This window comes from Ambystoma mexicanum, chromosome 3p (genome assembly GCF_040938575.1).
Source record: "Ambystoma mexicanum isolate Mex_15411 chromosome 3p, UKY_AmexF1_1, whole genome shotgun sequence".
NCBI lineage: Eukaryota > Metazoa > Chordata > Amphibia > Caudata > Ambystomatidae > Ambystoma > Ambystoma mexicanum.
The window spans coordinates 879969575-879994730 of record NC_090925.1 but is presented as its reverse complement, the minus strand read 5'-3'; the positions used below and the strand labels follow the sequence as shown (position 1 = coordinate 879994730).

The 25156-nt window shown below is 49.0% G+C and overlaps 1 protein-coding gene across 1 annotated transcript in view; it reads left to right on the top strand.

Annotated features, from left to right (window-relative positions):
- Positions 1 to 25156, top strand: part of LOC138581057 (large neutral amino acids transporter small subunit 4-like) — a 292371-nt gene that overhangs the window by 74998 nt on the left and 192217 nt on the right. The window contains exons 2-5 of the mRNA XM_069652100.1: positions 17598 to 17791; positions 20863 to 21082; positions 23661 to 23716; positions 24898 to 24974. Coding sequence (XP_069508201.1) covers positions 17620 to 17791; positions 20863 to 21082; positions 23661 to 23716; positions 24898 to 24974 — 525 coding nt within the window. The 5' untranslated portion in view covers positions 17598 to 17619. The remainder of the gene's footprint in view (positions 1 to 17597; positions 17792 to 20862; positions 21083 to 23660; positions 23717 to 24897; positions 24975 to 25156) is intronic.

The window sequence follows — 25156 nt, the reverse complement described above, 5'->3', positions numbered from 1 at the left end:
AGCCTGGTTTCTTGGTCTTATTCTTTCTAATCTTGAGGGCTCTTGAAAGTAATGATTTCTGGTCATAAAGGTCAAGGGAAATTCCCACCTTACGATCCCCTCCTGTTTTAGCGTCTTTCTTCTCTCGTTCAGCTGCCATCTCGAAACTGCTGTTTCCTCATGTGCTTTGCCTCACTCAGAGTGTGCTTTCATGCTCTGCTTTTTATCTGTGTGGGGAAGCTTAATGGAAGTTACGTGTGAGTGATAGTCAGTAATTGCCTGGCCTCACCTGACCATTGTATTGGTACACATCAGGTATACTGCTCAGGAGTTAGTCCCAGAGCGGGCTATCTGTGTGAAAATGTTTGTGCAGGAAAAGGGTGGCGGTAGCGTTCCTACGTATCCTATCTGATAGGATGGGGTAAAGGTGTTACAGGAAAGAGAGGGATACGTTGCCTCATCATTCAGTGTCCCAATCCTTAGAGGACCCCTCAGCCGGGTGATCCTCCCGCACTGGTCCGCCACCAAGAACTGGATCCCTAAGCGATGGCTGTGTCCTGGCCACTTGGATGACAGATCCCCGGGGACTAGAGGGTGAGACACCTTCTGGTTTCTCACATACCCTTCCCCTACAAGAGGTGGATATACTTGGTCTTTTCCTGGGTTCTTTGATTTGAAGACCTTGGATAGAACAAGAGGGAAATATATCCAATGACTCTTGCATAGTCCACAGGTTTATTTTCCACCATTCTGATAGAGATGAGGTTGTCCTATTTGTCTCCCGAATGTATCCAATAAACTGCCATTGAGGGGATGATTCTGGCATTAGGTGCTCACTATAGTTCATGGAATGCCTTTGGCAGATGGTAGGCTCATGGGGTTCTGTCTCTGTCCACTCCCACACAGGAGAGGTTTGGGAGTAACAGTTTGAGTGCCAGTAATCTTGGGGTAGACATTCCCTATGGGGAGTTGGAAGTTCCTGCAAGAAAGTGGAGAATGCAGGGAAGTCCTTTCCCACAATGACTTCTTCGGGGAGCCCAGGAATGATGGCTGATGATACCAAATATGACTCCCCCCTGATGTTAATGTACACATGTATCTTGGGGTATATTTCGTTATCCCTGTGTACACATGTAACTCTAACTAAGGTTGCATTCAAGAGGTCTGTTGTTGTAAACAAATCAGTCCTTATGGTGGTCTGTTTCCTACACGAGTCAATTAATGCCTTTACTGGTTTCCCATTTTCCATGGCCTTTCCATACGTAAAGTCAGAAGAAGGCTGACATAAATATATGCTAAAGGTTTCCAGATCTTCTTCGGGTTCTTCCCACTCTTCCTCTTTTAGACAGCCTATTACCATGGGTTCTTCCTTTAGATTTTTAAGACAGTTTTGGGCCAGATGGCCAGTTTCTCTACATGAAAAGCAGATAGGAGGGGAGGGTTTGATTCCTTTAGGTTCTTGTGCTTTCCTCTCTACCCCTGGGGTCAGTTCTTTTAACTTCCATTCTTTCTTTAGGTATCCATTCCTTGGTATTATAGTATCCTCCCCCCTATCTAGTACCTGGGGTTGGGAGCGGTGAGCACATTTCTGATCTTTTCGCTCCTCACTTCGATGTACCTAGTGAAAGTTTTTGACTGCATCTGAGTGGTTTTGGGGAGTCTCAATAGCCATGACTTGAGTGGGTTGATTCAGCTGTAGTACTGCCTTTTGCAAAAAGAGTGGTAAAGAATTGGTGAATTGTTCCAGAGTAATTATTGCTACCAATTCTTCCATTGTTTTGTTGTTAATCCAGAGGCCGACTGTGTTTTTAATTCGTTCTCCTAATTCAAGGGGTGTTTCCCCAGGGCTGAGTCTAACGGCCCTTCATTTTTGCCGATAGAAGTTACAGGTTTGGTCTACCCTTTTTAGAAGCCACTCTTATATGGTATAAAGGTAGCACCCTGGACAAGGTTAAGTAGCTGGTAGGCGGTCTGTAGCTCACCTTTCAGCAGAGGCCCCAAATAAAAGAAATTGTATTTTCTTCCGATCCTAAGTGCTTGGCTAATCGCTCTAAATTGAAAAAGAAATTCCCTATGTCTTCACCCTCTTGGTATGGCTGTTGTATCCCTTGAGGTAATAGGGGTCTTGCCTGTAACTCAACCAATTTCATTAAAATCTCTTGAAATCGAGCTTCGGCTTGAATCTGATGGGTGCCCAGCTGGACCATGATGGCTGTCTGGTCGGCCATGTCTTCCGGCGGGTTAAGGGTTCCTTTTATAGTATTTTCTAAATCAGAAAGCAAACAGATCTCAACTCCCACTGATAGGGTTTCAAAGTCATCTGATTTCTCTGAGTCTGATTCCGACAGATGGGGAAGATCATGATGAATTAACTGCTAAACCTGATGGACCAGGGACCAATGCTGATTTGGTATCAAAAAGAAAAGGTTGCACAAGAGGTGGATTCAGAGCGCTGAGTCTAATGAAGATGTGTGTTGTTCGTATTTTTAAGATCATTTCATCCCATTGTTGTATGTTATAGTGGGTAAGTGGAAGGGTTTCTAAAAACATCAGAGTTTTGAAAAATAAATCTTGTTGACAAGTTGGGACGTGAAGCTGGGAAAATAACACCTCTTTGAGAGTGGATACACGATCAGAATCGAGGAGTTGAACAATTCTATTTTCCCCTTCTGGTGGCAAAACGATTATCAGCATGGATTCTCAATTTTTGACAATTGAATCAAATCCCTCCCATTCCTGGCACCACATGTATGCAAGGCATGGTATCAAACAGTAAGACAGACACAAGTGACCACAGTTCAAAGGTGTTTATTGAACTTCAATTTGGTTTGAAAAATGCCTATCTAATCCTAAATCTAAAGATAGGATTCAGTGCTAGTACTTGCATACTTGCCAACATTCTGTGACCAAAAAGCAGTAGGATTTTTCAAGTTTCAAAAATAGTAATTAGGAGACTGACGCACAGGTGGCATGGTTGTTGGCATAAACCTTTATTAGTAATTAATTAAAATAGAGAAATCCTAACTTTCCCTTACTCTAAGAGGGGTTTTCCTGCCTCACCTAAAATACTACGGGTTTAGGCAAGATGTCAGTGTAAATCAATAGTCCATCATCCTGTGTCAAAACCCTACTTCTGTCCCTCACATTTATAATTAAATTTAAGAGGTAGTGGGGGTCTTGGTCCAGAAGAATGGCTTGCTTCTTCTGGACAGTGGATCACAGTAGCAGTTGTTAGCTGGGATTTTTACCTGCAGGAATGACTCCCTTCCCCAGGTCTCAATCCCTTGCCAAGGCACAAAACAAAGTTCCCGGTTACAATGACAAAATGTAGTAAACTTCCCAATTCAAACTCAAAATGTAAAGTTCTATTTCAAACGTCAACACTCCTTACTGCCCATAGTTGCTTCTTCACTATTGGGTTCTTGGAGAATGCCTCCCGTCTCCAGGTATCTTGTCACAAAGCCAGGGGGAATGACTCCCTGCTCCTGGACTCTATTTTCACTTGGTTCCACAATTTCACAATGCCAGGGGATTTACTCCCTTCCCTTCCTTGTCATTCTCACACTCTCTTTGTTTTTACTGTCACAGTTCACAACACCAGGGGGAATGTCTCCCTTCACCTGTCCTTTCTTATTGTCAGTTTCACAGTTCTCAACACCGGGAGAATGACTCCTTTCCCCTGGCCTTTTTCTTATTCTCAGTTTCACAGTTCACAACACCAGGGGGAATGACTTCTTTACCCTGGCCTTTCCTCTCTTTTCTGCTCTGGCAGACCTGGTTCACTACCCTGCCAGGTACTGCCACGAAAATGATGGCCTTAAAAGCTATTTGCTATTGGGTAGGGCTCCCCACCTCCTCCTCATACCATTACTTGCCCATTGTATTCATTAAGGGTAGTCTTTGCTCTTCTTTGCCCCAGTATGAGCTAAGGGTGCTTCTATTGGGTAGGCCCTACTCTTCCTCATCCTGGGGGAAGTTAAGTACTGGGTTTTGCAGAGACACATGGATCTCTGGGGTAAGGAAGTGAGGGATGAGAAATTGGGCCTGATGGACTAAGGGGAGATAAAGTAAGTGGGTGGAGGATGACGGATGTTGTACCGTGTTCTCCCTAGATGGTCATCCCTGTCCCTAGAGGAGGAGTCTCTCCCTATGGGATCCACTGCGTACAACCCCCAGGAGAGCTGTCGTGTAGCGGCCTCACATCCCTGGCCTCCTGGGAAGGGACTCTCTCTCAGTAGGAGAAGTGACGACATCCAAGGATTCGTCACACGCCTTTGTAAATAACTTTACTGAACCCATTGTCATATCATTGTATCATTATGGGTGATCTAGCTTTTTATCAAGATTAGATGATCTACTCAACTGTCCACTAATGGCATATGGCAGGTAGACAAAATCCTATAAGTGGAGAGTGTTCTGGATAAGACAAGTGCATTCTATTTGGTCATGATCTTTTAATCTGAAGGTGCTTGTATATTGAACACAACTTTGACCCTTTGACTCATATTACACTACTCAGTTTGAGACAAGATTAATATAGTTCACAGTTTCTGACTGCACCGGCATCCGAAGCTGGCAGAACACTTTCTTAAAAGGGGGAGCTGAGCTTCCACGGGATTCTTAACTTTAGAATTGTATAATGGGACCGACATGCGAGAGTTGATCTGACATGTGATTAGCATATTGATATTTGATATTTGTGATAATAGAAGTCCTCATGCGGGATCAGCTGTTATTCTCATTGGTAATTGTAATATTAATTATTTTTTTTAAATGTCCTTTCATCAAATACATATTTTAATGAACACGCTTGCCTGGACCTTGTGGTCTTTTAATCTTTAATGGTGTAAAACACTGTGATTATTTCTGCACCTTTAGCAGAAGTATAGAGCATTGGGGCAGCTCGCCTGTAGCATGTTAAGCCTCTAGTCCAGGGGTCTGCAACCTTTCGCTCTCGAGACGGTTTTGGCCTACAACTTCCATCAGCCCTCAACAATACAGCCAATGGGGAGGGATCATGGGATTCGTAGTCAAACATCTGGAGAGCTGCAGGCTGCAAGCCCCTGCTCCAGTCACGTTCCCAATCCTGTCTGCTCAGATGTTTTTTTTCACGAGGATCAAAATATCATCATTAATAGGTTTTCACATTGGTGCCAGCATCAGAAAAGAAAACACTCTTTTTAATCAAGTTTAGATTGATGCTGGGCAGAGGCGTAGCCAGGATTGTCTAGCAAATGGGGCCTGATGCTAATGTAGTTGGGCCCACTGCACTGACAAAAATATCTGTAAATGCCCACACAGCGCTGCTGAGTGGGCATTTACAGATACGGGGTGGGCTTTGGCCCTCAGGCCCTACCCTGCCTACGCCTCTACCCTCTCCCCCAGGGCAAAGACTGGGAAAGGCTTGCTACAGCAAGAGTCTTTTAAATCTTTAACTTTTGAGAGCACAGTGTTTACATTTAAAAATCATGAACAGGGAGGCCACCAGGGGGCGCACAGGCAATGGCTGCCTGATTTCCGCGCTCCGCCACCGGCCGGGTCTGAACCGGGACTGAGCCCCCCCATAGACCCCCCCGAGGCGTGGGAACGGATTGCAGAGCGGGGAGAACCCCCAGTGCCCCCGCGGAGCGAAACAGCGGGGTCAATCGACCCAGGAAAAGTGGAGTTCCAGGGCCGCGGAGGTGCGCCAGAGGGCCCGGACGACACGTACCCGGAAGCTGGGGCCTAGGACCATCGCACGGGGGACAGGCAAGGGAGGGCTGACCGCCGACGCCGCGGCGAACACCCACCCCCCCCTGCACCAACGTGGAGCGGGAGCCGGCGGAGCCTACCCGGAGGCGCGGTCCCCCGAAGGAGAAGGCGGGGATCGAAGGGGAGACGCGCCCGACCCGGGGAGAGGAGCAGAAGAAGAGCGTCGGCCAGAACGGGCCAAGCGGAGGTGGGTGAGGCGGTCACAGGAGGGGGCCGGCGGGCTGTCCGCAGGGCGAACGTCGCCCCCCCCCCCCACCCCCTTACCCCCACGGCGAGCTACAGTCCGCGAGGGAGGAGCCCCCACGACAAACAACACGGGCGGGCCGCAGCAACGGCCGGACTCCCCATCCGCGGCAGGGAAGGCATAAGGGACAAGAAAGGCCCAGAAGACACCGGGTGCGAGGGCCCCCGCCGGGGAACGGCGGGGCGTGTGCCCACCCTGAGGGGCCCCCTGGGTACAAGAGGAGCAGGCGGGAGGAGAAAGAAGCGACCCCCCAGCCCCGTCACCAGAGAGGGCGAGGGGCCCAAGCAGCACAACATAAGGACAAGCACGCCCCCCCTAAGAAAACGCACACAGAAGGCCCGGGGGACACCGGGTGTGAGGCCCCCGCCCGAGTCAGGCGGGGCGTGTGCCCGCCCATACACCAACTCCAGTGGTCCCGCGAAGTGACCCACTAAAAGCTCCCCACCAGCCCAAGTACATCTAACGGCCTGCATGGACTGGCATAAGAACCTACAGAAATACCGCTACCAAGTCCCAAGCCCACACGGAACAGTCCCGACCTGCGTCCGAGAGATGGCCCACCCAGAGGCTGCTGCCCCTGCAACGGAGGCAATGGAAAGAGGCTTTGCATCCATACTGCAAGAAATAAGAGACATGCGCTCAGACATAGCACAGAAGTTTGAGAAGATGGACCGACGGATTGACAAAGTGGAAGACAGACTCCTACAGGTTGAATCTAACCAATCCTCCTCGACAACCCTGGAGATAGAGACTAACATGAGGCTGACAGCCCTGGAGAAGAAGGAGGAGGAGAGGTCCAGACAAATGGATGATTTCGAGAACAGGGAACGAAGAAACAACCTTAGGTTTTTTGGAGTCCCGGAGGCAGAGGGGGAAACGGAGAGAGAGCTCACCAGAATGGTGCGGAGCATAATCACCCTCCTCTTCGAAGAGGAGATGACCGCCGAGCTCACATTCGACCGGGTACACAGGGCGGGAGGACGAGCAGGGGGACCTCGCTCGATCCTGGTCCGGTTCCACTACTACCGAGAGAAATCACGGGTCCTGGAAGCAGCCAGGAGAACCCAAGAGATAACGTATAATAACTCACAGGTCTCCATTTTCCAAGACCTCTCTACATACACACTCTCCAAACGCAGGATGTTGCGCCCCCTCACACAACTGCTGAAAGACAAAGGAGTAAGGTATAGATGGGGCTTCCCCTTCTCCTTGACCTTCGAGTACCAGGGCCAACGGACAACGCTGACCACTGAGGAGGACATCAAAGGAGCCATCCAGGACTATGTGGTGGACCAGCCCCCCCGACGGGAGCCATCGGGACCGACGACAGGCGGAGCAAATGACCCGGGCCCGGCAAGCGAAAGGAGGAAGAGATCTGGGGCACGGAAATTTCAAAAATTGAACTCACCCTCACCAGCGAAAGAGGTAGAACGACGTGACTCGGAGGGAGGACTACCAAGGGGCCCCAGCTAGCACTGGCGCAAAAGACCGGTCCCCCGGGATGGCCGGAGCTAGCAGAGGATTGCAAGGCTGTCACCCGGGAACCACGCGGAACAGCAAGTACAAAAAGGGGGCATCATGGGAACAAGATCGGGGGCGGGGGGCTCACACGAATGAGGTTCTGCAATGGACGCCTGGCCGAGAGGGGTAGGCTGGTGGTCCGGCCAAAAAGCCAGCGATGGCAGAACTATCTGGCTGGACGCCGGGGGAGGGGGAGGGGGTTCATAACCAAGTTGGGGTTTGTTTGTTGGGGAGGGGGTTAGTGGGGCAGTTGGGGGTTCATTTCAATAGTGTCCAACCGGTGACTCAAGGGGAGCGTAAAAGGAGACCCGAGGCGAAGTCTCTGACCAGTATGGCAGGAGACATTGACTATGGCTGATAGCCATCCGGCCCTAGGAGTGGGCACCCTAAATGCGAGGGGGCTGAACACCCCCACAAAAAGATCCCTGATCTGCAGAGAGTTTAGGCGGGCGAAACTGGACTTACTGTTTGTCCAGGAGACTCACTGGGCCAGGGGGAAGGAGCCCAGGCTGAGGGGGGGTGGAATTGGGGAGGTCTACCACGCATCCCACAGGACCAAGAAAAGGGGGGTTGCCATATTAATAGGAAGGAACGCAGGGTTCGAGAAGGAGGCGAGCTTGAAGGATCCCGAAGGCCGCTACCTATTGATACGGGGCTCCCTACAGGGGGCCCCCATCACCCTGGCGGTGGTGTACGGCCCGAACGAAAACCAGGCCCAATTCTGGGAGGAAACCAGGGACAAACTTAGGCTATTCGTGCAGGGCCCACTAGTGGTGGGAGGTGATTTCAACATGGTCTTGGATCCCACCATGGACAGGAAGCGAATGGGCCCTCTTAATCCCAGGCCCATAGAAGAGGCCATGGCGCAGAGCTTCCGGAGAGTAAACGAGGACCTGGGCCTAATGGATACCATCCCGACCCCTAGGACAGGGATCCCCTCCTTCACTTACCACTCAGCCGTTCATAATTCATTCTCTAGAATAGATTACATCCTAACGGACGACAGTCTTTGTCCGTTTGTATCAGGGTTCACGATAGACCCAGTCCCATGGTCGGACCACGACATGGTCCGCATCATCATCAAAATGGGCTGGAATAGGGAAAGCAGAGGGCGGTGGAAATGCAATGACGCCCTGCTAAAAGATGAGGTCATAGCCCAGGAGGTTTTGGACTCCATCACGGAGTTCTTTGAAATTAATGATAACGGGGAGGTGCCCACGCACACACTCTGGGACGCCTTCAAGGCAACCCTAAGAGGAGTCCTTATAAAAATAGGTGCCCTAAAGAGGAGGGAGAGAGTAGCACAGGAGAAAGCCCTGCGAGAAAAGATAGCCCGTCTCCAACCGGGGGGATCCCCGACCCAGCTCTTAGACAGAGACCAGGTGGCAGCACTGGCGGACTATAGGCTCCAACTTAAAAACCTCCTCCTGCACGAAACTGAGAGGAGTCTGCAAATGGTTAAGCAGAAATACTATGAGAAAGGGGACAAGGCGGACAGGATCCTCGCCTGGAAGTTAAGGGAGGTACAGAAAAGCAGGAGGGTAAAGGAAGTGAGGGACGCCCGGGGACTCATGGGAAGTGACTCTCCCCACATAGGAGAGACCTTCCGGCAATACTATAAAACCCTCTATTCATCCGAATACGAAGGGGACGACACCCAGATAGATAACTTCCTGAACTCCATACAGATCCCGTCCCTCTCCGGGGAAATGTCCGAGGGGTTGGAAGGCCCAATATCCGAGGATGAGGTGGACAGGGTGATTAGTGGGATGAAGGTGGGCACTGCCCCGGGGGAAGACGGCTTCTCCGTCCTCTTCTACAAGAGATTTCGCTCCGCCCTAGCCCCTTACCTTGCAAGGGTTTTCAACGCGGTGCTAGAGGGGGACATTCTCCCAGAATCAATGATGGGTGCCATTATAGCGGTCTTGCCCAAAGAAGGAAGGGACCCAGCAGAGTGCTCTTCCTACCGCCCCATATCACTGCTAAACGTTGACGTTAAGATCTTGGCCAAGGTGGTAGGGAAGAGGATGGAAAACATAATGCCGAAACTAGTACACGGGGACCAGGTGGGCTTCATAAGAGGACGACAGGGGTCGGATAACATCCGCAAAACAATAGACCTCCTCCACCACACCCAATCATCGGATCTGGACGCTTGCGTCCTTTCCCTGGACTCCGAGAAGGCCTTTGACAGGGTGGAGTGGCGTTACATGGAACTCCTCCTCCGGAGGATGGGCTTTGGACCCCACATTATGCTTTGGATAACCGCCCTCTATCGCGCCCCAACGGCAAGGGTTCAGGTGAACGGGGTGTTGTCTGCACCATTTCCCCTTTCCCGCGGGACAAGACAGGGATGCCCACTCTCTCCACTGATATACGTCCTCACGATGGAGGCACTGGCAATAGCGGTCAGAGCCAGCCCAGATATCCGGGGTATCAAAAGGGGCGAGGTGGAATTTAAGCTCTCCCTATTCGCAGACGATGTCCTGGCCTACTTGGTGAACCCGAGCTCCTCACTCCCTCCCTTCCTGGCCCTGATCTCTGTATTCGGTCGCTTTTCAGGCCTAAAAATTAACACGGGGAAATCTGTCATGCTACCAATGAGAACAACAGACCCAGTGCTGGACCCCTTGGTTAGGTTTCATGGGATTAAGGTGGGGAAGGTGGCCATAAAATATCTGGGGGTACTCCTCACTAGGGATCTAGCGAATTTGGGTGCAGCCAACTATAACCCCATGATTGCGGTGATCACCTCAGATTTGAGGAGATGGGGGAAGATGATCCTCTCCTGGTACGGCAGAATGACCGCAATCAAAATGAACGTACTCCCTCGGCTCCTGTACCTCTTTACTGCACTCCCGACTAGAGTCCCAGCACAGAGCTTTAGAGATTTACAAAACGGGGTCCGAGACTTTATATGAGAAGGGAAAACCCCGAGAACCGGAAGGGCCACGCTGACCCTGCCAAGGGAGGAGGGGGGATTTGGGTTACCGGATTTCCACCTATACTTTTGCGCGGCCCAGCTTCGCGTCCTCCTTGAGCACATGAAAGAGGGGCTGGGAACGTACTGGTCTTACTTAGAGGACATGGACTCCCACCCCCTAAAGGTCAGAGACCTCCTATGGGCCCCGCGCAAGTCAATCCCGAATCACCTGAGGTCACACCCCACCTTGGGAGCCCTCTGGGACATCTGGAAAGAGGGCCCCAGCACTGCTCATCTTACCACCTGGCCGTCCCCGATGTCCTCTCTCTGGGGCCACCCTATTAACTTAGGAGGGCAGGGATTCAGGAACTCTCAGGCCTGGTCAGATAAGGGCCTGGAGTGGGCTGGGCAGATGTTCAGAGACGGCGAATTTCTGCCTTATGAAGACTTGAAAGTTGCCCTCGGACAGGGATCACTCTCCATCTTCGAATACCTCCGCCTGAAGGGCATCCTTTGCGCTAAAACATGGGGTCCAAATCTGAGCAGGCAGCTGACTCCTTTTGAGAAATTTCTGGACTCTGCGACGTCCAGGAAGGGAGCAGTGTCTAGTGTGTATAAACTACTGAATACCTACAACCTCGAAGGAAGAAGGAGCTTCCGCCTATTCTGGAACGAGCTGGCGGGCGAGGAGATCTCTGAGGACGCCTGGGCCAAAATATTTAGGATAGCATTCCATGGGAACCTATTCACCGCAGACATGGAGCATAACTTCAAGGTAATACAGGGGTGGCACAGAGACCCGGTAAAACTGTCCAAAATGTTCGTCGGGGTGTCCCCGAGGTGCCCAAGAGGTTGCGGTCAAACGGGATCCAGAAGCCACATGTGGTGGCACTGCCCGAAAGTACAATCATACTGGGAGTCGTTAAGGGGCTGGATAGAGGAAGTAACGGAAGAAAGATTGCCGCTAAACCCCTTAACGATGCTGCTGGGCCTCCCCCCAGAGGACACAGAGCTCCATCGATACCCAAGGATGTGGGAAACCATGCTGAGAGCAGGTAGGGTAGCCCTGGCCCAGAGATGGAAGAGTCCAGAACCCCCATCCAAGGAGGACTGGCTGTCTAAAGTTAAAAATATGTTTATGATGGACAAACTAACCGCCAGGGTGAACAATGACACCGGCTCATTCCTTACAGACTGGTATGGGGTATTGCAATCTTGGGGATGGGATGTCCACTGAATCTAAGGGAAGGTACCCCTTCGGCAAGGAATGGCCTTAGCCCGGCGGGTCAGAACATTACGGGCTGGGTCCCCACGTCCTGGGGAACGGAGGCATTAAGCCAACCATAGACGCGGTCACGAATCACATCGACCTCGAGACTCACTAGACGGAGCCACACAGGAAGTCTCCCAAAGACAAAACACCGGAATGGACACGGGGAGGGGGGGGAGGGGTTCGGGGGGGCCACAGAGGGAGGGGGTGAAGAGTTGTTCGGTTCTTTCTTTGTTGTCTGTTATATAAAAATGCAAATAAAAACTAAAGTTTAAAAAAAAAAAATCATGAACAAGCAGCAATAAGAAAGCATACAGTAGCAGAGGACAGAAGATAGCCCTGCGCATATCAATACACCCCAATGACAAAGGCAAAGATTTAACTGACCTGCTTAGCTATTAGTGGCTGATACCTCACAATGATTATCATCTCTCCGTGAAGCAAAATATCCTCTGAATTGGGGTGAAAGATAGATATAATGTGCCAAAGGAATGCAACATGGAAATTCAGTTTCCTGCTTTCAGAGGAAGGAGGGTCGGCAGCCCAATGGGTTAATGCACCTGCTGCAGCCTCCTATGTGTAGCCTGCAGACGACCCATTCAGTTGCTGGTGAGATGTTCATACAGGTTTGCTTGCTATGCAGGGACCGGTGGTCACCTCGCAGCGCCTTCGAGAAGGTGTCCTGTTTGAGTCCCTGTGCAAATATCTTATCAACCATGACCCGTAGATTACACGTTTATCTCTTGTTTTTTCCAGTCAGTTGAGGCCAGAGAGACAAGCTTTTGTATGGGCGTTACCAAGGGCAGAGTGCAGAAAACAATGGCACAACTCTTAGTAGGAATGCAGGTATTGAAGGGCATTAGCTGTTGGCTGATCGCACAGGGCAATGCAAACCCATTTTTTTTTTAAACTAAAACAATTTTTTTTTTAAAGAACATGCCCAGGAGATTCCGGGCATTGGATTAGAACTCAGGTCTCCAGCATTCCAAGACCATGCCCTTCCACTTGAGCCCCTGGGGGCTGTGCTTCTGAGAGTAGCTTTTGGGCGTATATATCTTTCTTCTGCATGCCCCTGTGAGCATACCCATTTGCATTGTGAAACATGTTCACTGAAGAAAATGAGGATAGAACATCTGCCCACCCCCCCACCCCCCCTCCACCAAATACCAGCTAACTGCAGTGGCCTAGAGGTTAAGTGCTTGCGTTACAGTGCTGGGGGCCTGGGTTCCAGTCCTGCTTTCTGCATATAAACGGAATAGTTGAGTAATCTCCTTGTATGGTTGAGGTGGAAGAAGCCAGAGAAGCGGGACTGAGGAAGCGCAGGTTAAAGGAAGAGATGAGGTAGGCTAAAAGGGGAGATGGGGGAGGTAGGGCCGGATGGGTCGCTATCGAGAGGAGGTGTGGCTGGCTGAGTGGGGGTAGGTCTAGAAGGGTATTGGGTAGGTTACTTGGTAAAGGGAGGGTGGAAGAAAGCCGAGAGGCTTGACTGTGGAGGCCAGGAAGTGCAGGGTAAATAAAGGAGGAAGCAGGGCAGGCTAAAAGGGTAGGGCTTGATGAGGAAGAAAATGCCAGCCCATTGTGGTGTCTGGTCCATTCAACCCTCCACTGGGCACCCTTTCCCCCCGCCTCCTCAATGGCCCCTTTCCCCACATTTAGGACCCTCTTTTACACACCCTCCACAATTCAGGGCCCTGTTCCCCCATGACACCAGCCCATGTGCCCACTTTATCCCACATTCCCCATGCCCCTCTTGAGATACCCCCACTCAGCCAACACCTCCTCTTCTCCACTGGGACCCCTTCATCCGGCCCTACCTCCCCGGCCTCCTCCTTAATTTACCCTGCACTTCCTCTCCCCTGCCTCCACAGTCCCACCTCTCTGCTTTCTTCCACCCTCCCTTTTCCAGGGCACTCATTACATGACCACCAAACCTTTTAGAACGAGTGTAGGTACACGCAACTGTCCAAGGAGATTACCGAACTATTCATGCGCGGAAAGCAGGACTCGAACTGCAAGCACTTAACCTCTAGGCCACTGCAGTTAGCTGGTATTTGGTGGAGCGGGGGGCCAGATGTTCTAACCTCGTTGGCTTCAGTGAACATGTTTCACAATGCAAATGGGTATGCTAGCAGCGGCATGCAGGAGAAAGATCTATACGCCCAAAAGCTACTCACAAGCACAGCCACCAGTTGCTCAAGTGGTAACTGCTTGGGCTTGGAATGCTGGAGACCTGAGTTCTAATCCAATGTCTGAGATCTCCTAGGCATGCTTTAAAAAAAAAAAAACTTTTTTTTTTTATCGAAAATGGGCATGCATTGCCCCAGGGGAGTTGCTAGGTCTGGAAAAGACTTGGGGCTAAGCTGATGTCGGAACTGTTGGGACTGGGGGCTAGCTAGTCTTTTGGCTGTAGCTCCTGAGATTCTACCCGGGGCTACAACCAAAAGATCAGGGGCTATAGCCCCCTTAGCCCACCCCTAGCAATGCCCCTGCATTGCCCTGCGCGATCAGCCAACAGCTAATTAATTAATTAATTGATTCCAATTCATCTGCCTTGTCTACAAATCTCTCCATGACCTCGCCTCCCCTATCTTTCCTCCCTCCTCTCATTCTACTCACCCTCCCGCTCCCTCCGCTCAGCTGATCTTTACCTTCTCACTGTAACCCCTGCACCTTGTGCCTCCTCACGCTTCCGCTCCTTCCAACTCTTGGCCACCCTCCACTGGAACTCCCTACCTCTCCCTATCCGCTCTATGCCCACCTACCCATCTTTCCGCTCTTCCCTGAAATCCCTTCTTCTCCACTCTCCCCCCTGACTCTCCTTCCCTACCTCTTCCCCCCAAAACCCCTCTCCCCTCACTCCCCCTCCCTCCCCCTCCTCCCGATGCCCTTACATTGGATGTCGTAACCACCCGTGCGTGTAAAGACCATCAGGGAACAGCCCCGCCCCCTCCTTTGGAGTAAATAGTTCTATGTACTGTACCACTGGTTTGTATGAAGTTTGTAAATATGCTTCTTTCTCTTGTATTGTTGTTGTTACACTGTAAAGCGTTTTGGTGTAAAGCGCTGTATAAACTAAATAAACATAAACATGAACATAATGCCCCTTCAATACCAGCATTCCTATTAACAGTTGTGCCTTTGTTTTCTACACTCTGGCCTTGGTAATGCCCATACAAAAGCTTATCTCTCTGGCCCCAATTGACTGGAAAAAAACGAGGGGAAAAGGTGTTATCTACGGGTCATGTTTGATACAATAATTGCCCTGGGACTCAAACAGGACACCTTCTCGAGGTGGTGTGAGGTGACCACCGGCCCCTGCATAGCAAGCAAATCTGTATCAGCATCTCACCAGCAACTGAATGTGTCGCCTGCAGGCTACACATGGGAGGCTGCAGTAGGTGCATTAACCCATTGGGCTGTCGACCCTCCTTCCTCTGAGAGCAGGAAACTGAACTTCCATGTTGCCTTCCTTTGGCACATTAGATCTATCTTTCAACCCAATTCAGAGGATGTTTTGCTTCACGGAAAGATGATAATCATTGTGAGGTTTGAGCCACTAATAGCTAAGCAGGTCAGTTAAATCTTTGACTTTATCATTGGGGTGTACGGATATGCGCAGGGCAGTCTTCTGTCCTCTGCTAGTGTATGCTTTCTGATTGCTGCTTGTTCATGATTCCTAAATGTAAACACTCTGCTCTCAAAAGTGAAAGATCTGAAAGACTCTTGATATAACTAGCCTTTCCGACTCTTTGCCCTATGGGTGAGAGGGCTGCTTTCTGCCTTTAACGCCCTCAATTTTGGAGTGACTGGCTCCACCACTGAGAACCAGGGCCTAATCCTGGAGGGAAATGGGCAGAGGTCTGCGCCCTGCGTCCTCCACGCGTCCCTAACGCTCCCAAACGCGACCACAGCCCTTACGGGCACAGCCCTATGTCCGGTGTAGCCTCTATGGTGCAACCACCCAGGTAGCTTAGGGTTAGGATATGTGCTCTTCAACATAAGCCTGGCCAACCAGGCCCCGGAGAGTGTCACAGCATGCTCTGTAATCCCCTCGTGATGGTGGCCTTGGTGACGATGATCTTGCTGGAATACTGATGCCTTTTTTCCTCCCAGGAGCCCCAGAAGCCTAGTGAAATGAAGGGGTGTGCACCTCTCACTGGCCTCTGTTTACCCTCTGGCTAACTGAAATTAGTTCTGGGCTCTCCAGGCAAATGTATCCATTCGGAAGAGAGCTAGGAATAGGGAGCCTCTTTCTGCAGGCAGGTGGGGAATAGTCAGAGAGCTACATGCATGAGGCATCTTTCCTCCTCCCTCGCTCATTGTGTTCCCTAACTTTTAACTCTCTGCCAGGCCAGGCCCCGTTTCTTTTACTGCCAACCCCTCTGACCCCTTGTCTTCCACCTACTTCCTGCTCTATTATGCCTTCTCCTTTTTTGCTCTCTTCTATGGCCCTTTGAAAAGGAATGCAGGCCTAGCTAAGCCTCGGGAAGGAAATCTACCACCAAAAGATGCATTCCTCGTTTATGGGAGGTGCTGTGAGACGAGTAAGAAGGGCTGAAGGGGTGATTGGGTTGAGTTGGGAAGCACCAGAGGCGTAGCCAGGATTGTCTAGCAAATGGGGCCTGATGCTAATGTAGTTGGGCCCACTGCACTGACAAAAAGTTCTGTAAATGCCCACACAGCGCTGCTGAGTCGGCATTTACAGATTTTGGTTGGGCCTTGCCCTTCAGGCCCTACCCTGCCTACGCCTCTGATGCTGGGTATGATGAAGATCTTTCACCTGCCAATGTATAAGTCCTATTCCAAGGGATACATCTGAGGAGAGTCCCCCCTACCTTTCACACCACCTAACCATCACAAAATAGAAGCTCAGGTCTTTGAAAAATGTAACCAGGGAAAACCAACAGGACAAGATGTTGAACAATCCAAAAATCAATGATTAAAGTAATGCGTTCAAAACAAACTATGGGCTGCCCATTGTGCCGCTCACTGATTATTTTTTATTTTTTATTTATTTGAATTTGTATTTGTAAAGCGCACTAACAGCCCAGGGGCATCGAGGCACTGTTGCAAGAAAGTGTCTTCGTTACAAGGAGGATTGCTTTGTTCAAGGTTGCAGAGAGCGTGGAACTTAACAGGTCAGAAAAGTTACATAGGTGGTAGTCCGTTACATACATCATATATTTAACAATGAAGGATACATAGCATGAGGAGACGTAATATACAGCACTGGAAAAGCTTCAAAGCCCTTCGTGCACTGTTCATACAAACAACAGAGTTTTGATGGCTTTCCGTAAAGCTATGTGCGAGTCAATGCTCATGAGGTGAGGTGGTAGGGAGTTCCAATGGGTTGCGGCCATGACTGATCTTTTGAAGTTCATAAAAGTGTCTCAATAGAGATTCACAATGTCATCTAGGTCCAAACATTGCCATTGTCACTCCAAACATCAGGCTCTGTCCGACACCATAAGGTCAGCAAAGCCTGTTGTGGGGATCCCAGGGTCAGGAAGAATAGCCTCACAGGTCAACAAGCTTAGTGTTCAAGACCCTGAGGTCAAAACTGTCCATGTCAAATGCCCTGAGGGAAGGAAGGCCAGGGACCTTGGGAAGAATTAAAATATGTGCAAAACCCATGATTCATGAGCTCCAACTTAATAACCCACTAACACCATTCATGATGGCCAGTACTCCTACACGTCCTTCACAGGCAGCCATACTGCACAACCCAATAGCACCCTCACACACACTCTCAGAACCAGCACTCCTTCACCACGCCCCATAAGGTTGCTCTTCTACACCATCACTCTACGCCTGCACTCTTGCCCTTTGCAAACAGATACTTCCTTGTTGGTCAAATGGCATGCATGGGCTCAGAATGCCTCCTACCTAACCTGTTGTCTTCTCCGCAGATTTCAGTGAACTCCATACCTGATGGCATCGGGCGGCGTTTCCCAGCCTGGCCGCTCACTGTGCAGACGATGGTGGGTGATCAGCACGGCTCTGACAGAAACCTTCCTCTTCTCAGGAGTCCTCTTGGGTTGGAACGCCCTACTGCCTATGCTCACGTCCGAGGGGATCTACTCCCACCTGTGTGACACAAGAGGTACGTCTTTCACTTACTTCGGATCCTTTACTGAGATGGACCCCTCAACTGCCAAACGTCCATACAACCTTCATTAAGGGTTTAATGATTTGGTATTCTCCATGTCAGCTAAGATTTCTGGGTGAATGATCTATTGCCTAATAATGTCCTATTCTGGGATCCCTAAACCTCCATGAAGTAGCAGCTCAGTATGATTTGCTAAATGTACTATGTTTTAGGGTTTTAACGAGACCTCTTACTTAGAAGGAATAAAGCGCATGACATAGACTTTCACAGATCTGGAATTTATGGAGAATACCAGCCAAGTGATCCCATAGAGTGGCCTCCACATTAACTTCGAGGGCCTTTCTTCATGATGACCACAGGAGAAGCCTCCAGGATCTCCCAAGTTCCAAAGATATATGGCTTTTTATAAAAAGATGCCACCAGTGGTCTACAGGTGGACCAATGGTTCTATGGGTCACAACAAATCCCCACATTCTTCAAGGATTTGATGAGGTTGAGGAACCACTAAACATGGTTACTGAACCATGAACGGATAGAATGGATGAATCGGATAGGAACGGACGAAACAGATAGGAATTGATGGAGTGGGTGGAATCGATGGATTGTTTGGAGGGATCGAGTGGACTGAATAGATGGAATGTATGGAATGGGTGGAGGGGCTGGAATGGAATGAATAGATGGAATGGGTGGAGTGGATGAAATGGATGGCATGGATGAAATGTGTAGAACGGATGGAATGGAAGAAAAGATTGAGTGGATGAAATGGATGGAAATTGATGAAACTGATGGAGCACTCAGTTGGAATTGTGAACATTACCCTGCGCCAGACCCTGACAGGATTATGAGCGTTGGCCTGAGTCGCTTCTGGATGGAGATGCGAACGTTGACATGTGTCACACCTAGGTGGAGATGCAACATTAGCCTGAGTCGCATCTTGTTAGAAATATGCATGTAAATGTTAACCTGTGTATCACTGTGTACCCTGCCTTCCTGCTCCCATGCTGTTGCTATACATCTGTATCGCCCCCGGTGCAAGCCTAGCCCCCTGCCTCCATGTGTCTGTGTCGCTATGCTCCCTGCCATCCTGTTCACGTGCCTGGTCTTGGGCGCTTTAAAGATAACCATCATATCACATCACTACGCTCACTCTCTACTATACACCATCATTCAACTAGAACACAGCTATACCCCGGATTAATTTGGCCTAGCTGTTCACATATGAATACTACCTCATGAACACCTCATCACCCTAATAACACTCAGCGAGCCGAGCACATTCCGGCCTAGTCGCTCACATATGCGTCCTTCAGGCCTAACGCAGCCAGAGCCCAGTCTGGGTGTCGACCCACCAGACTGCACACATCCAATTGATATCCCCTGCACCACACCTAACGCTAGGATGCAGCCACCACCCAGCAATTACATCAGCTGCACACATATCTGGTGCACCCACGCACCCTACGATACTCTCTACTGACCAGGACTACGGTTCCCGAGGGCGTTCAACCAACCAGCGCTTTGAGGTCATACCAATGATATATAAATGCTAAGTAACATAACATAACATAAATGCAGTCACATGACGCTGCTTAGTAGAAAGATTTCCAATGACGCCGCTCCCAACAGGCTCCAGGATCTTTTAGGATCTATGGTACAGAAAGTTACTGGACAGGGCCACTACTGCCAGAGTCGTGAACATCCCATAATTCAGGGAGGAGATATGCCCAGGTGCTCATGCCATTAGATAGCTTTTTGTCATCTTATGCCCAGGTACTCATCCTGTTTTTCAGATATTGGTAACAAATACTGGAGTACTCTCCACATATGGCTGTTTTTGCCCTTATATGTCAATGTACTCACACCATTTGACAAATATTCTTGTCATTTGCCTAATTACTCATATTATATGGCAACTTGGCTGGATGACCTCATAGTTTACCTACTTCTTTCCCCTCTTCGTGCCCTTAGGCGCCAACCACATAACCTGATCTGATGGCTTGTGTCAAGAGGCTATCTCAGGGGCAACGCTCGGGGGTCACTGGTTCGATACCCGTCCTGCGCTTAGAGGCTGGAGTCCTGCATGAAGCATGATAAAAGAAACACATGTAATTGATGGCTTGCAACTGACCTGATTTCCTCACCTATTAACACCTTCCATTTTTTCCACACCCCTTTGGTTCTTCTCCTTGAGCATCCGGGTGGTATGTTAAGCACTATTTGGTAGCCTAACAAGACATACGTAATGGCGCTCTTCTTCATTACATTTCCCATTGCTGTTTTTAATGGTTGGAAGCATTGATTGCACTGCAGCAATCAGTGCACCTGTGGCAGCCACATCAAGGCGCGTGGCTCCTCATTTAAACTATTAAATAAACATGCGACAATGAAAATGAAATCCTGTTTGTAATATTGTGGTCTGCTTTGTTGTCTACTCACTACCTTTAAGCACACGCCCATAAAACGTTATTCAAATCACAAGAATGTATTGCAGATGAGGCTGGACTGCAGTGCGAGTCTGCACATAGTTGCAAACGTACCTTATGCCATTTAGGAGATGGCAGCTCCATCTAATACTTACTTTGCATTTTGGGACTTGCAGTTCAGGATTGGGGGTGTTATAATTTCAAGCCTAGACATCCCAGAATGCCATGTATGCAGCATTGATGCCTTTACCGGTCTTGTTTGCGCTTTACAAAGTTTCAGTACAATACAATACGGTATCCGGTCATTTTTTCAAAAACTTATTTTCGAAATACCATTTTGTCTAAAACATTTTGGCGAATTTTTTTTTCTCAAATGTATTTTTTTTTTATTTTATGGTTTTTTTTGGTTTCGTAAGTAAAAAAAAGTGTTAAAAAAGGGGTTTGGGGAATTTTAAAAAATAAACATTCGGAAAAAAACATTTCGGCAAAAATGTTTGGAGGAAATGGCATTCGAAAATATGCCATTCGAAAAAGTCACTATAAACCATACAATACGATACAATTGTCTAGAAACTGCCCTGCTAACACCCATCACAGCATAGGAGTGTTGCCAAGCTCATGTGGTGATATCTTGTTCTCTAGCGTTCCACAGCCCGTTAGCGCAGACCACCATCCCTCCCAAGGACCCCCCCTCCCAGGACATGATGGAGGAGGGTTGGGTGGCGCGGCCTGCCTGCATCAAGCAGGAGAACATGCTGAACCTCGCATTCACCCTCGGAGCATTTTTCCTTGGGTTCACGCTACTGCCGCTGCAGATCGTCCTGGACAGTACGCACCTGAGGCACATCCGCCAAATTGGCAGGTAGAGTATGCACATCTCTGTATCAAACCAGGTGCGTAAACCCTACCAAAGTTACTATCCGAAGTCATTAGTGGGAAGAAAATGACGAGAACCTACGGTTCGATGTCTTTACAATGACACCCTAAATCATGATACGCTTTTAAAACACCTGATATAGAATAACGAATAATGTTTTTTATTTTGTTTTGAGGGTCGCCCCCAAGACCCCTGTTTCTACTGCCTTTTAACCCTCCACCCAACAACCCCCACTCCTTTTAATCCCTTACCCCACCCCATATATACTTTAACTTTAAAATTCGACTTTCTGTCGGTATTCAGGTGTCGTTTAAAAAGTGTGTCGTTATAAAGTGTGTCATTATTTTTTTTTTCAAAATAAAGACTGAATATACCGAATTTATATTGAGTCCTTCAGGGCCCCTGATGTGTCGGGGAGGGTGGGGATGATTGCAAAGTTATGTCTGGGAACCCCATTGCCTAGAGCTGGGAAAACCAGTCTGGATCACTGGTGGGGCAGAAAGATTATATTGGAGAGATAAAGGAATGCAGGGAGGGGATTAATAGCTGAATTATTTTCACCGGACAGGAAGGCAGCAAGGAGTTGAAATACTAAATGTTCTCTGAAAAGCTAGTACGCTTCCTTTTTCAACAAGGTGCTAATATAGACCAAAAAAATACCCAAAGGGGAAACTCGGTGGCTGTTGGGAACTAATGAGCACAAGAGATCAAAGGGTTTGTTCCCAACTGGTCCAGTCATGAACCTAATAATGATGTAAGTAATTTAACCATACAATGAATGAAGCTGCAAGCAGTTCTGGGCTTGGTCAGAGCAAATAATGTTGCATACAATGAGTAATTAATTTTAAAAAAAGATGCTTTATTATGATTTGGACAAATGAATCGTCCACTAAATAAGATTATTCAATAACGCATACAAAACACTAATGAAGAAAATAAAGAAATAATTTGAAAATATACAAAGTTCTTATTCTCTTGTATGCAACATACAACAGGATAGTATGGATATACAAAAAAAGCAACAATTTCACACATTAGTTATGAACATGAAAATGAATAGGCTCGGGAGGATTAGTCTGGGGCAACGTACTCACCTTGGAAGCAAGACGGCACGGAGCAACACAGGCTTAATCCCCAGTTCCACGCTTAGAAACGTCTGGGTATTAAGCGCATTATGAATAAACAATCATATCATATCATATATGATATGATATCATATCATATATCTAGATGATCCCCTACCATAGAGAGAGCATGGAAGAAAAAAATGCCCCATATTCTAGTCCTGATCTGAAGAATAATTAGGTTATGAGGGGATCCAGGTATTGAAGGCCAGAATTCAAATGATTAGAGGTCCGTGGACACATCCCAGGTAATATAGACGAAACTGGAGAAAAAGTGCATTGAGGTAATAGGAGCACTGCTGGATACTCCAAGGCCCAAGGGCGGTGATGGCCAGATAGCATCAACAACGCTAGCCTGTAACGTGCGTGCCGCAAAGCGCACATTCAATGTACTGAATTAAAGAGGTCATTTGCTTTATGATAAGACAGCCAACATGAGGGCAGCTGCTTGGGCCTTCCCGCCTTGAAGGCCAAGACACATATCAGCTGTAAGGCCCTGGTGCCATCCCTGCCACCCTTGGGCTGCCTTCCACCCATTGGTTAATATAAACGCCAATGATGCTGTACACAGCCAGGGCTTTGGCCATTCATTGACTGGTACATGGCCAACTCCTGCTGGGCCGGCAAAGATTGACCCTGAGACTTCTCAGCATTTCACATGATAGAGAGTTATTGCTTAAGAGCACTGGGGCCATAATTCCTCCTAGTTGCCTGGTGCTAGGATTCAGCGCTCGGCTGCAGGAGGTTAATGAATGCGCTAGATCATCGGTGCCAGATTTCCTTCTCCAGTTTCACGCTTCACGTGCACTAGTGTTATTATAACATGATCTAGCCACTTGTGCGGTTTGGTGTGAATACTGATGCTACCGATTAAACGCCCCTAGGAAATAAATCAGGTGTGTGGAGCATCATTTGTTGCTATAATTATTGTTACTAGCTGCCCATTAAATGTCGCTATCAAGGGATGAAGTGTATTGTTCACAAATGGGGGATTCTCACTTTTGTGTGCATTTGTTCCGGATCTGCTCTCTCCAGTGCATTAGTAGCACCATGATCTGCTCAGTGCACCTGCATGGCTTCACTGTCTCAATGCCTGTTTTGCCCTGATGCACCCCCCTGCGCACTACAACATGGTGCATTCACTGGTGCCAGGATGGTAGTGCCAGTGAAGGATTGGATCCCGTCCGTGCACTAGTGCCAGGACGCATTGTCCCTTTACCGCCATTCGGGCAGCTTTCCCACATGGAGATGTTCCCCTCTCCTGACCATTGGCAGCCATTTCCTTCCTCATCCATGAGAGCAGGCTGTTCCTTCTCCAGGCTGTTACTTTTCCCTCTCAGTTTACTTATGCGGGATCCACCGCTCCTGTAATTGTGAATCATTTGCCCGAGTTATGCTTCACTGTCACAATGTTTGTGTCTCCCCTTTTTTCTATGCAGCGCGTCCTTCTCTGTCTCCTGTTTGCTGTTGGCTTACGTGTCAAGCAGTCCAGACAGTAAGTATCTCTCCCCTGAGCTGTTCCCACAATCGATACCGCTCCCCGAGCAGCATGCTGGGAGGCAGCTCAGTTTAGAAGGTGCACCTCACATCAGGCTGGTTTTTGAAGATAGTGTCCTCTAGCCCCGCTGACCCACCCACTCTCGGCCACCCACCATCACTGATGGAAGCAGTGGAAAGCTCTCAGTTGTCACAATCACACTCTAGGGCTGTAAATAGCATAAGACTCACCCTTGTCAATGTACGTCGCCAGTGGTCGAAGTGTATGAAAAGAAGTAGTGGAACTATGTTCACTGCTGGCCTGCACCCACTCCCCACAAACCCCATCACCATGACCCCTCCTACATACAATACACCCCCCCCCCAAACACTTGTACCTGCTGTTTAAGGGAACGTTCAGTGCAGAGCACTGAAAGTGCAAGTTTCAACTTCTTCCTACACTTTTATTTTAAAACAAAACCGTTCCGGAACGGTTTCTTTTTAAAATAAAAGTATAGGAGCTGTCAAAGGTCATTTTAAAAAGTAGAGGAGCACCGCTCCCGACCGCTCCCGCTCACTTTGACCACTGTAACGTCGCCTTTTGTCTTTGGCTACCATCCCACACCCTTCACTATGCAGACAGAGATAGGGAAGGCGGCATACAGCCAGATATCACACTCACTTCACCTTGCAGAGCACACCAGAGACAATTCAGCCTTCACTGGCCCAAACAGAGCCATGGACTCGCCAGAATCCTGCCATACAACATCCCAGAGCTTTGCCAATAACCATACGATCACTTGGCAGCTGACACTAGGACCTCGCTAACAACGCTAGTCCCATTTCTGTATCTCTGTATATTACCCTTGTACATTGTCAACAACTGTATCTATACACTTTCCTACTATGTACTATACTGTTTTGTATTATGTCTCGGGAGGACAGCTCAGTGGCAAGGTGCTAACCTTTAAAGCAAGACGACACAGAGAACTACAGGTTCGATCCCCGTGTCCGCGCTTAGAAACTTCTGGGAATTAAGCGCGTTATAAAATAGCCTGTAATGCACCCAGATACCTGCGGTTGAGGAGCGCCTTATAAATAAACAAACAAAAGGCGTTCCAAATCCCAGTTAATGTCCTCATAATAACGGTGCCCATTGCAGGACCACGAGGCCAATTCTAAACTTCTTCTCTCCCCCAGGTCTGTCTTTCTTCCTGATGTTCGCCATGGTGACCAATGGCATCGGTGGGGCCTGCATCATGTTCAGCACTCTCACGGTAAGCCAGCAGTGGGACGGGTCGGAGGCACGGGAGAAGCCAGCATCCGCCCAGGGCGCTGAAACTGGCGTGCTGGCGTGCTGGCTGGGGCTGCTTGTACTTTCCCCAGCTGTCCCCATTCATTGGTCGGTTTCTTTCAATGCCACAAGGCCGTTATGACGGGCTTTCCTGTCGGGCCCTTC